This window comes from Pyrus communis, chromosome 15 (assembly GCF_041283825.1).
Source record: "Pyrus communis isolate YQ-2024b chromosome 15, ASM4128382v1, whole genome shotgun sequence".
In the NCBI taxonomy this organism is placed as follows: domain Eukaryota; kingdom Viridiplantae; phylum Streptophyta; class Magnoliopsida; order Rosales; family Rosaceae; genus Pyrus; species Pyrus communis.
In genome coordinates this window covers 9,788,677-9,801,763 of record NC_142579.1, presented here as the reverse complement: position 1 = coordinate 9,801,763, position 13,087 = coordinate 9,788,677, and the positions used below count along the sequence as shown (strand labels likewise).

Here is a 13,087-nt window from a genome sequence, read left to right as displayed (position 1 = left end):
TAGCTTAGGTAGCCATGATATATTGCTAGGTGTCACTCATGGTTTGTGAAAGCCTTAAAGGTGTGTAATCACTAAAGGGAGAATTGAAAGTAAGTTTCAATTCACAATCTATTTGAAGAGTTCTAATCACTCACTGCCTTGCTAAAAGGAACGTAATGGATCGTACACCGTGTAAGGATAATTAAATGGTTTAATTATTTATGGCAATGATTAATTAATATGATGATTAATCAAACGAATAAGTTCGTTTTAGACCTCGGGTTAGTTTTGGGCCGCAAGGCCCAATGGGACACACTCATTAACCCTCATTATTTCCGAAGTTCTATAAAAAGAAAGACTCTTCACTCTTGAAATTACTCCTCTCAAGACATCTAACTACGATTTTCTTACTATGTAATAACTACTACCACTTTTTCTTTTTCCTACAATGACTAAAGAAAGCTGCTAGACCCACCATAGTGTCATATTTTCTCACCCACATTATAACACTACTACAAAAGGACCTTATAGTGTCAGTTGTTGCGTCGGTTTAATATCATATAGTGGCAAAAAAGAGATTTGCGACACTCACTGAAGATGACGTCGTATTTACTGTCGCTTATAAGCGTCATAAAATTTCTATGTCGCTTTTAAACCGACGTAAAAATTTAGTGTCGCTTATAACCGACATATATTTTAATATTTTTAAGTACTGGCGTCGCTTTAAATAAAATAGTGTCGCTTTTAAGCGACATAAACTATGGGTGTCGCTTCTAGGCGACACTAATTCTTGTTTTTAATATTTTAAATCCTGCGTCGGTTCTGAGCGACATATATTTTGAAACCCAGTGTCGGTTGTAAGCGACACATTGATGGTCTTTATATCCTCTCCCCCGTGTTTTCTTTTTCTTCTCTTGCACTTTTCTTATTCGTTCTTCCAATTTACAAAGCCTCCCGTGTTCTCTCTCTTTCAGCTTTCTCCTTTGGTTTTCAAACTTCATTTGTTCCTCTTCACAACAGTAAGTTTTTCTTGCTTATAATATTTTTATTTTCTCCTCTTATGTTTAATTTTTAGTTACAATTTATTTTTGTAGGAAATTTATTTGAGCTGGCTGAGTACATAAAGAATTGTTGACGTCGAAATTCTTCAACAAATCAGGTTTGTATCACTAACTTCTTTAATTTTTAAATTGTATAATACACAAGTTTATTTATTTAAAAATTATAATTTAAGCACTTAGATAAAATTCTACTATTTTTGTTAAATTAATAAAAATTTAGTCGAATTAATTAATTTTGTCACTTGAATTGTTATGAGAAAATGGAATGAATAATATTTATAAGCATTTATGTTAAATTAACAATATTAAATATAACATAAACTTATAATATTGAGTAAAATAAGAATATATTATGTTAATTTTTTTTTTTTGCACTCTAATTGTTATTTTAATTTGTTGTTATTTTGATAATTTTTTGTTGTTATTTACTAGAATGGATTAGATGAACATAATTTGAATTGTTATGAGAAAATGGAATGAATAATATTTATAAGCATTTATGTTAAATTAACAATATTAAATATAACATAAACTTATAATATTGAGTAATATAAGAATATATTATGTTAATTTTTTTTGGCACTCTAATTGTTATTTTAATTTGTTGTTATTTTGATAATTTTTTGTTGTTATTTACTAGAATGGATTAGATGAACATAATTTGAATTGTTATGAGAAAATGGAATGAATAATATTTATAAGCATTTATGTTAAATTAACAATATTAAATATAACATAAACTTATAATATTGAGTAATATAAGAATATATTATGTTATTTTTTTTTTTGCACTCTAATTGTTATTATAATCTGTTTATTTTGATAATTTTTTGTTGTTATTTACTAGAATGGATTAGATGAACATAATTTGAATTGTTATGAGAAAATGGAATGAATAATATTTATAAGCATTTATGTTAAATTAACAATATTAAATATAACATAAACTTATAATATTTAGTAATATAAGAATATATTATGTTAAATTAAATTTGTTTTTTGCACTCTAATTGTTATTTTAATTTGTTGTTATTTTGATAACTTTTGGTTGTTATTTACTAGTATGGATTAGATGAGCATAATTTGAATTGTTATGAGAAAATGGAATGAATAATATTTATAAGCATTTATGTTAAATTAACGATATTAAATATAACCTAAACTTATAATATTTAGGAATATAAGAATATATTAATTAATTTTTTTGCACTCTAATTGTTATTTGAATTTGTTGTTATTTTGATAAGTTTGATAACTTTTGGTTGTTATTTATTAGAATGGATTAGATGAGCATAATTTTGATAACTTTTTGTTGTTATTTTAATTTGTTTTGACTATAATAGGCGTTGAATATTAAAAGATTGCAATCGTGATAGAGTTCGAGGGGTGAAAGATAGAAATTGAAAATTTTGATAGTTATGCCTACATGATAGGGATTGAAAGATTGTAGGCATCTTAGTGTCAACGTAATATTTTACCTTCGGAAAGTGGTAAAATATGGACAAGAGTTGGTTGACAATACCCCGAAATTTTGAAGCGTATACAACTGGAATTAATTTGTTTTTGGATCAAGCAATTGCAAATGGTGTTGGTCCTGATAAGTTTAGATGTCCTTGCAAAAGATGTCGTAATTGATATACTTTTGTTAGGAACACCATTGTTGAACATCTCATATTGTATGATATGGATAAAGATTATAAAAACGCTTGTTGGCGACATCATGGCGAGCAAAACATTGGAGAGCAAAATGTGGCAATTGGAGAAGAAGAAACAGGAGATGAGGTGATTGGCATGCATGATTTTCTTAATGATGTATTTGTCCAACCATTAACAGAAGAAGGTGTTGGGCCATCTACTGAACCCCCTATTGGGGAAAGGCGTCCAGAAGAGGTGCAGACTTTTTTTAAGTTGCTTGAAGAGGCAGATCAAGATTTGTGGCCAGGTTGTAAGAAGTTTAAGAAATTGGAAGCAATTGTAAGATTGTATCAGATCAAGTGTTTAGCGGGAATGCCTGATGAGATCTTCACCATTTTACTGGAGTTAATTAAAAGAATGTTGCCTGAAGGGGATTGTTTGCCTGAATCCTGTTATAAGGCAAAAAAACTTATAAATGACTTGGATCTGTCGTATGTGAAAATTGATGCATGTCCCAATGATTGCATGATCTATTGGAAAGATACTTCATATTTGACCGTGTGCTCAGTTTGTGGTAAATCAAGATATAAAATTACCAATGCAAAGGATAGCTCGAGGAAAAAGGTCGCAGCTAAGGTTATGTGGTATTTTCCTTTAAAACCACGATTGCAACGATTTTTTATGTCGAAGCATATGGCTGAACATATGAGATGGCATGCAACTGAATGTCCTAAGGATGAGTTTATGAGACATCCTTCAGATTCTCCCGCATGGAAGCATTTGGATAATTTATATCCGGATTTTGCGTCAGAAATTCGAAATGTCCGATTAGGGTTGGCCAGTGATGGATTTAATCATTTTGGGAAAATGAGGAATGATCATAGCACATGGCCTGTGGTGCTTTCTGTTTATAATTTGCCACCTTGGATGTGCTTGAAGCAACCAAATTTGTTATTGTCTTTGTTAATACCAGGACCGCGCAGTCCTGGTAAAAAGATTGATGTATACATGCGTCCATTGATTGACGAGCTGAATGAGTTGTGGGAGGTGGGTATTCCCACTTATGATGCGTATTCCAACCAAAGTTTTACGATGAAGGCTTCCGTGTTATGGACTATAAGTGATTTTCCGGCTTATGGAATGTTGTCAGGATGGAGTACACATGGCTATAAAGCTTGTCCACATTGCATGCATGATAAAGAATCTATTTACTTGCCAGCGAGTCGCAAGATTTGTTATATGGGGTATCGACGTTTTCTTGAAGATAATCATAGGTTTCGAAGGCAAACCATCACTTTTAATGGTCGTCGAGAGCATCGTAGTGCACCAAGGCAGTGGACTGGTTTACAATGTCTCGAAGAACTTTCTACATTGAGATTTACTTTTGGAAAACCAAACAAAGATGCTTCAGTTGGGCAACGCAGAAGAAGAGCTTCGAGCAGTACAAGTAGTAACAGTCAGTGGAAGAAGAAATCGATTTTTTATGAACTACCTTATTGGAGGCATCTGTTGATTAGACACAATCTTGATGTTATGCATATCGAGAAGAATATATGTGACTGTGGTGGGAACATTGCTAGATATAGAAAAGTCTAAAGATGGATTGGTTGCACGTGCAGATCTTGAATTCTTGAATATAAGACATAGTCAACACCCACGTAGAGAAGGAAATAGAACATTTCGACCTCCAGCATTGTTCACATTGAAAAGAGAAGAAAAAACTGCGTTTTGTAAAGTATTGTCTACTATTCGGGTCCCAGATGGATATTCATCAAATCTGTCGCGATGTGTGCATGTGAATGAACGAAAAATACATGGGTTGAAAAGTCATGATTGCCATGTTTTAATGCAGCAGTTACTCCCGCTTGCAATACGCCCGGTTTTTCTTAAAGCTGTTACTATGGTTTTATTAGAGTTGAGTGCAATTTTCAGACAGTTATGTAGTAAGAAGGAGTCTGAGGAAGGATTTAAGCAACTGAATTCAAGAATTGCCTTGACATTATGTCAACTTGAAAAAATATTCCCTCCTGCATTTTTTGATATAATGGTGCACCTCCCAGTTCACTTGGCAGATGAAGCAGCTCTTGCAGGGCCTGTTCAATATAGATGGATGTATCCAATTGAACGGTAATGAATAAATTTTTATAATTTTTTTACAATTGTAGTCATAACTTTAATTAATAATTATAATAATTTGTATTTCGTTTTATAATTGTAGGTATTTGCAAACACTGAAGCGCTATGTTCGTAATAAGGGTCGTCCTGAAGGTTCTATTGCTGAAGCATATTTGGTGGATGAGTGCTTGTCATTTTGTTCCATGTATCTTAGAGACGTTGAGTCTCGTCGTACCCGTAGAGGCCGAAATGAAGATGGTATTGGACGTGGAGTATCTGGTGGGTTATCAATTTTTGACTCGAAAGGATGTTATATGGGTTCAGGAGAAAATGTGGAGCTCGATCTAAATGTTCTTGATCAATGCCATAGATACATTCTAAATAATTGTGATGAAGTTAGCCCATTTAGAAGGTAAGAACGTTTAATCATACATCTTAATGTTTTATTGGTTTTCTTAACTTTGAAAATATAATTATCTAAATTGGACATAATTGTGTAGGCAACATGAAGAATTCTTGAAAACTAAACATCGTCGAGAAAGGTTAACTATGCGACAAATTAAGGAGCTAAGCAAGAAAGAATTTCCAGAATGGTTCTAGCAACATGTGAGTTGATATAACAATCATATTATTTATTTATTGTTTTGCATTTTAATTATAACATGTTTATAGTTATTCTGTCAATTTTTATCTTCATACTTATTACAGATGAATTCAAGATATGATGCTAATGACACATTGATATCTCAAGACTTGCATTGGCTAGCTAATTATCCTAGTAGGGTTGTGAGTAGATACAAAAGTCACATTGTTCATGGATTTAGATTTCGTATAAAATCTGTGGATGATAAGCATAAGAATCAAAATTGTGGTGTCTTTGTCCCTGCAAATGTTCCTGGAGCAATTGGGCAAGTAAATTGTTATGGCAGAGTTGTAGATATGTTCGAGGTCAAATATTGTGGTCCTACTGAAGCAGGAGATAGGGGTCGAGCTGTGATGTTATTTAAGAGCGAATGGGTTAATAGTGAAAGTCCACGAGGAATGAAGACTGATCAATATGGATTTACTATGGTGAATTTCAATCAATTGGGATTTAAAGAGGATCCTTTCATACTAGCATCACAAGCATTACAGGCATTTTACGTGGAGGACACGATTGAAAAAGATTGGCATGTAGTTGTTCGAACTCAGCCAAGAGATTTATTTGACGTATTAGAGGATAGTGATGCTATTGATGATTATGCCATGCCGAACTTGGATGATCGAATTCTTGATAATGAAAATTTCCATACAAGGGTTGGCGTGGAAGAGACTCCCTTTCTTGAATCATTAGCGTTGCCTACCGGGTTCGTTAATCATGCCAATACCGACGATGAGCTAACAGATGATGACAGGGAATAAATATATTAATTATTTTTTGTATTAATTAGACTTTGTTTTATTTTGTATGCTATGATATCGTATCATAAAATTATATTTCTGTTTTTTTTTTTTTCCTTGTTTCCTGTCGCTTTTAACCGACGGCATATTTCATGTGTGTCAGAATTGGCGTCGGTTTTAACCGACGCAATATTAGACTATTTCGACGCAATGTTAACCTTATGTCATGTGGGTCAGACTTGGCGTCGGTTTTAACCGACGCAACCCTAGCCTATTTCGACGCAATGTTAACCTTATGACATGTGTGTCAGACTTGGCGTCGGTTTTAACCGACGCAACCTTAGCCTATTTCGACGCAATATGAGACTATTTCAACGCAAGGTACCTGTTGTGAATCATATGTATTAATGCGAAATAAGGACGATTATTTTTTATTATTTGCAGTTTTATACCCCTAATAATAATAATTATATATTAATTTAACTGTTTTACACCCCTAAAAACTATAATAATTATATATTAATTTAACAGTTTTACACCCCTAAAAACTATAATAATTATGACACACCCTGACCGAGATCAGGGAGTGCTGGCCGTCACACGGAGGTGACGTAACCATGTGCATGGTGCGGAAGCTAATAAAATAGTAATACAAATAGTACGAATAAATAAAAACTAGCAACATAAAGTAATAAAATCAAGTGCTAGCGTAAGTGAGACACAAGTTCAGAGCGTAAGCCTACAGCAGTCCAAAAGAAAATGATACGACAACAGTACACCCGAAGGTGACCCTACTCTGGTGATCGTCTGTCAGAAATGCCGGGAAAGCCCTCTGGGAAACCATCGAACCTGTTAGACAACTAGAACCTGGAGGGGCGCAAAACAAAAACGTGAGTGGGCAAAAACAAAGCTTTTCAAAAACCATTTCAAAAACAAGATTCTAACCCCTCGCCGTAAAACCTGTATACTTCCCAGAAAATGAACATATGTACGTATGTATATAGATATGCCAATCATGCTCAAGAATATGCCATGTCGAAACCCCAGAATGAAATGCAAGTGCTCAGGTATAAATCATATCAATAACATATAATCTGGCAGCCGGAGTCACCTAACGTGACCTGTACGGTTGCATCTAGAGCTCAAATCTCGATATCAATAACTAAACCTGCCCACGAGTCGGAACCACCTAAAGTGGTCTGTACGACAGGCCTGGGTGTAATACATATAAACGCTCTAGTGCTACGATCACGTGAAGGCTATGCGAATAATCGCGGGTCACCTACGAGTCGGAACCACCTAAAGTGGTCTGTACGACAGGACTGTGCACCTAACTTGGATCCAAGCTGAGCGTGTGGTGCAGGAGGTGAACATCACGTGAAGGACTGTGCCCTACTCTGGGCGGGAGCACTAACACCGGGGGTGCAGGTTAAGAGCTCTCTAAGCATCTCGAATCGCTACTGAAATATAAATATGAATAACACTTACCTGGCACTTACTTGTGCGTCCACAACACCCAATATGCATATGTATATGTATGCAACTAATAATGTGACTAATGGTGCATAAACAACGATAATATAATGCATGGCATGAAACAAATAACCCTTTCAATCAATTTCTGGGAAAATAAATGTATATAGGTATATACGGAAAACCAAAAGCCCACTCACTGGTATGTGGAAGGGTCGTAGCCCCCCTGCCTCGAGTGACCACGCTCGTCCTCGGAATACGTATCACCTATATGCGAAACAACTACAAAAACGTTAATTTTAAAGCACATAACCAACTTTTTGAAATAACTTCTCATACATTGCTCAAATTGGGCAAATGAATATACCAACGTGCTCTACTCGACCTCAGGAACACACACAAATTTTTAGAAAAATTTTCCACCGCCGCACGCGCCCCCACGCGCCGGCCAAGGCACGGCCACACGTGCCTGGCACGCTGAAGGCGTCAACTGACGCCGTAGGGAATATTCCGTCAGTTTTGACAGATTCCGTCAACGGCGTCAGGAATATTCCGTCAGACTTGACGGAATATTCCGTCTCCTTCTCCGGCGAGCCTCTGGCGCCGGAAAACTGGAAAATTTTCAAACTTCAATATCTCCTTCGTTTTTCACCCAAATTTGACAAAATTGGTACCAAATTGAAGCTTGGAACTAGAGGAACACAATTATACTACTTTTAAGGGTAAAAAATCACGAAATCTCACCTGTCAAAACAACTCAACTCCGGCAACTTCGAAACCAGTGATCCCGACGTCCAAAACCTTCAAACGAACTACTCCGAGCCTCCTTGGGACCTCACCAAGCTACCTACGAGCTTCAAATTTCCTAAAACGTGAGAAATCACGTGTGCATGAATAGTACCCAAATCGGACTTCGTGGAATCGACGTGAAAACGTTGATGTTCTTACTTGAAAATGGTATAGCTGCACTCCTCCCAGCCTCACGAGCTCGAAAATGGTCTTGGTTCCCTCGATCTGTAAAGGTTTGATAGGTTTTGGGTGTGTGTCCGTACGCTTTCAAGGAAAATGGGAGGAAAGGGGGCTCGGGACAATCACAGGGAAAGGGACAGAGGGGTAGGGAGAGTGAGAGTGTGAGTGTGTGGCCTAACACATGCCAACACAACACAAAAACAACCAATAGACGTAAAAGAACGAACTAGGGGCAAAATTGTCCTTTCACACGTGCGTTAAAATGTTTCCGGGACGGGCTGGCACAAATTATATATATAATTATTATACGCATTCTACAAAACTAATTTCAACGATGCAACCGTCAAACATGTTTGTATATAATTCGAGATCGTATTTCAACGATGCAACCGTCAACGAAAAATCTTTATACTAGTGGATACCAAAAAATCTTACGTTATACTTAATGAAAGTATGAATAAACTCTTAAGTGTTAGTGAATCTATCGTTTTGATGGGATACGCATTCTACGAAACTAATTTCAACGATCCAACCGTCAAACATGTTTGTATATAATTCGAGATCGTATACGAAAAAAATCGCAATAAACAAACATTCTGGGATGAAATAACGGGACAAAAAATTTCGACGATTATGTAGTCCCACTATAACTAAATTTTCTGTAGTTACTTATGTAAACATTGAGAAATTCTCTAAATACATTTAACTTGGTCGCAGAATCTCTACTATGATATCATTGTCAGCCATCACAATGCAAACTGGCTTACTATCTCCATTTTTGGACAAAAACGGTGCGTTTTTATATATAAGATAACAACATTTCTGTCTTCCACCCTTGCGTTCATGTCCTGAGGTCCTCATCTTATAATTAATTCGCTCGCACACAATTATATATATGTAGGTGGTCAAAATGTTACAAGTTCATGACCCTGACAATCTTTGAGTTAATTAATTGACTTGATTAAAAACTGATACAACAAGTATTTTATGATGATTGGAGTTCTATAAGGTAAACATGTGCTTTAGGTAGACATCTTATCTTACATATATCTTATAGAATAATTAACAATAACATAATTAGTACAAATGAATAGGCTGCGTTTCCTGAATGTTACATTGCACTTGATCAATATACGCACGCCTGTATAACATGCATGTAATAATCTGTCTCGAGATATGCAGACAACAATTAAACTGGTTTTATAATGTTCCATGCATCACCCACTCCTAGTTTGTTTCATTTGCCCTCTTTAATTAGTCATGATCAAGTACATTTCCTCATTGCATGTGCTACCTTCCAGTTTCGATCAAGGCTTCAACAACCACTATATATATATATATATATATATATATATATATATTAGTTATTATCAACTATATTAATTACAATGGCAACTGTAATTTAAATAGGAGGTTTCTTTGGGAAGCTCCAAAAGCAATTGATCAACGTTATATACGTCTTTGCAAGGTTTTTTTTTTTTTTTTTTAACTTTATAATACTAGGGACAATTTTTTAGATTATCAAACACACTCTTTCATGTGTGCCGAATATTCAAGCTTAAGACCTTGACAATTTAACAAGATAACATGAAGCACATGTGTTAGTATACATAGGAGAATCTGATTAGGATTCCAAGTCTTCTTGGGTTAGATTTTTCGTATTCCCTATGAACTTAGTTTACTTGTACGCCAAGTCACTATTATGCTCTAATATTATGAATAAAGTTGAAGCGATAAGTAACAAGAGAGTGACTCAACTCTTCTAAGCCTTCTAGGGTAATTAACTTTCCGATATGGAGCAACTCTACATATCACCACACTTCCAACTTTGATTTGGGTTCAATGGTGCTTAATCCATTCTAGTAAATAACAACCAAATGTTATCAAAGTTATCAAAATAACAACAAATTAAAATAACAATTAGAGTGCAAAAAAAATTAATTTAACATAATATATTCTTATATTCCTAAATATTATAAGTTTAGGTTATATTTAATATTGTTAATTTAACATAAATGCTTATAAATATTATTCATTCCATTTTCTCATAACAACTCAAATTATGTTCATCTAATCCATTCTAGTAAATAACAACAAAAAATTATCAAAATAACAACAAATTAAAATAACAATTACAGTGCAAAAAAAATTGATTCAACTTAATAAATTTATTTATTCAAATATTATATGAGATAACATAACTAATTATTTTTTAATTTTGGGTTAAACTTTTTTATTTTTTTTTTGTTTTTGTTTTTATTATATTAGATAACATAACTAATTGTTTTTGTAAGTTAAAACTTTTTTTTTATGTTGGGCGGGAATTTTCCCGGTTTTTTTGCACGGGGGAATGGGTTGGAAGAGTTTGTCAGTCATTGGCATGTCAAATCATGCTTATATTGGTTTTAACCGATGCAAAATTATACACTTTCGAGACTACTGCTACAATGGATTTTCTGTCAGAGACAATTCTTATTTCAACGCAAATTTTTTCATATTTCGACACAAACTTGCTCTTATTTCGACGTTATGAAAATCTGTCAGGCTAACGTCGGTTAAAACCGACGCAATGTGACCTTATTTCGACGCAATGTGACCTTTGAGTGAAAACTATGTCAGGCTTTCAGTCAAAACTATGTCAGGCTATAATGATAGGTCGAATCAGATATAGTGGCGGTTTTAAGCGACACAAACTTGTTCTTATTTCGACGCTATGCAAACTAACGTCGGTTTTAACCGACACACTAGGTCCTTATTTCGACGCTATGCAAGATAACGTCGGTTTTAACCGTCGGTTAAGACCGTTACTAGATTTTATATTTTATTTATTTAATTGTTATCTAACGTCGGTTTAAGGGATATTTTATTTATTTAATTTTATTATAATGTCGATTAAAAGCGACAGTAGGGATATTTTATTTATTTAATTTTATTCTAATGTCGATTAAAAGCGACAGTAGATTGTATACTTTACAATTAAATAGCTGATGCAGGTGTAAGTATGCGTCGCTTTAAACCGACGCTGTGTTAGTGTCGCTTTAAACCGACACTGTGTAGTGGCGGATTAAGCCCAAAAAGCGACACTGAAGCCCTTTCGCGACGCTAGCAATAGTGTCGCTATTCCAATGCGACATTACATTGTTTAATGTCGGATTTGTGCCAAATTTCCGACAGAAATTTGATTTCTCGTCGGTTTTTCCTCCGCCGGTGATAGCATATATTGTAGTAGTGTAAACACACACAACATAAAAATAAAAATAAAATTTGAAATGTTATTTCCCATTGTTGGAAATGTGCCCTAAACCTAATTTTATGATCATACATTACAGACATTTCACATGTTAAACTAAGCTAGTTTAATATAAGAGCACATATTATTGTTTAAAGCCGGCTCATATAAATGTTATACGCTTAAACAATAAGTCCAACGAATATGTAATTAGGAGAATGTGATTTAAAGAACTTAGGTTCATAAGACCATTCTCTTTCGTACACATATCCTAAACGTTTCTGATCATATGATTGCCAATTGGCATTGATGATCCTTTAAGATCAGTGCATGTTATGTCTTCTTTATTGGAGAGTGATTGGTCTCGACTCATTGCTATGATTGATATCAAGACAAGTATGTAGGTGTGAGTCCACTAAAACATAGAAACATACTTCCCCCATTTAATCGTTAAATGCATGTATTATGTTGCTTAATGAACTTAGTTTTTCAAGAATTTTCCTTCAATTTCCCCACCACTATTATTCCTAAAATTGAAATTCTCTTTCTCCCACAACGAAGTCTTTTCAAATGATAATCTACTGGTAAATGAATGACCTCCAATGTTTTGCTACTATGTGATTATGCACTCCAATAACTACCATCAATATCCCATTACCCTCAATTGCTAGCTTCTAATCCTTTAATTGGAAAAGGCATCCACACTTTATCATTCCATAATTCCTTCTATCCTCCTACTTTATGTCTTTTTTGCAAATTTGGCTTGCATATTGTTCATTCATTTCACAACCTAATGTTAGATTAATTGTCTTCACTTATAAGTGAGAATTCCTATTCACTTTCACGTGAGAGCTCTTCTATTCGATTATCATAAAAAACAAATTTAGAGCACATTATTATTAGTCCATTATAAAGCATAACTCACTTCTCCATCCCTCTAGAATAAATATTATCGTTTGTTAAAAAAACATCGTTTTATTCATTGCCTTGCAAATGCTCATTATCTGGCACTGCGCCATCATAGTCATGCCAACCTTTACAGAAAGGGCTGATAATTGATAGGCAATCAAACCCAGCCAAAAATAAATAAAATAAGGACACGTGCAACATAATTACGTACAAAAAATATTCGATAACCTGGAAAAATTCCACTGTTACTATTATTTTTAATTTAAATTGAGAAATAATTAATCATATAAATACAAGTGCCTCCTTGGTGCCGTTAGGGTACACGTCAGCACAAAGA

The 13,087-nt window shown here is 34.4% G+C and overlaps 2 protein-coding genes across 2 annotated transcripts; both read left to right on the top strand.

Moving 5' to 3' along the window:
- Positions 1-2,723: 2,723 nt before the first annotated feature.
- On the top strand, positions 2,724-4,271 carry LOC148690505 (uncharacterized). The gene has a single exon (XM_088684934.1). The coding sequence runs from the start codon at positions 2,724-2,726 to the stop codon at positions 4,269-4,271; it is 1,548 nt and encodes a 515-aa protein (XP_088541060.1).
- Positions 4,272-4,506: 235 nt separating this feature from the next.
- On the top strand, positions 4,507-6,236 carry LOC137736146 (uncharacterized). Its single transcript, XM_088684933.1, has 3 exons — positions 4,507-4,802; positions 4,894-5,202; positions 5,510-6,236. Exons 1-3 carry the CDS (start codon positions 4,522-4,524, stop codon positions 6,189-6,191), a joined length of 1,272 nt encoding a protein of 423 aa, XP_088541059.1. The 5' UTR covers positions 4,507-4,521; the 3' UTR covers positions 6,192-6,236.
- The last annotated feature ends 6,851 nt before the right edge of the window (positions 6,237-13,087 follow it).

Coding starts and splice junctions, on each gene's coding strand:
- LOC148690505 (XM_088684934.1), top strand. CDS start 2,724: ATGGATAAAGATTATAAAAACGCTTGTTGGCGACATCATGGCGAGCAA.
- LOC137736146 (XM_088684933.1), top strand. CDS start 4,522: ATGCAGCAGTTACTCCCGCTTGCAATACGCCCGGTTTTTCTTAAAGCT. Junction 4,803..4,893: donor TGGATGTATCCAATTGAACG/GTAATGAATAAA, acceptor TTATAATTGTAG/GTATTTGCAAACACTGAAGC. Junction 5,203..5,509: donor GAAGTTAGCCCATTTAGAAG/GTAAGAACGTTT, acceptor GATGAATTCAAG/ATATGATGCTAATGACACAT.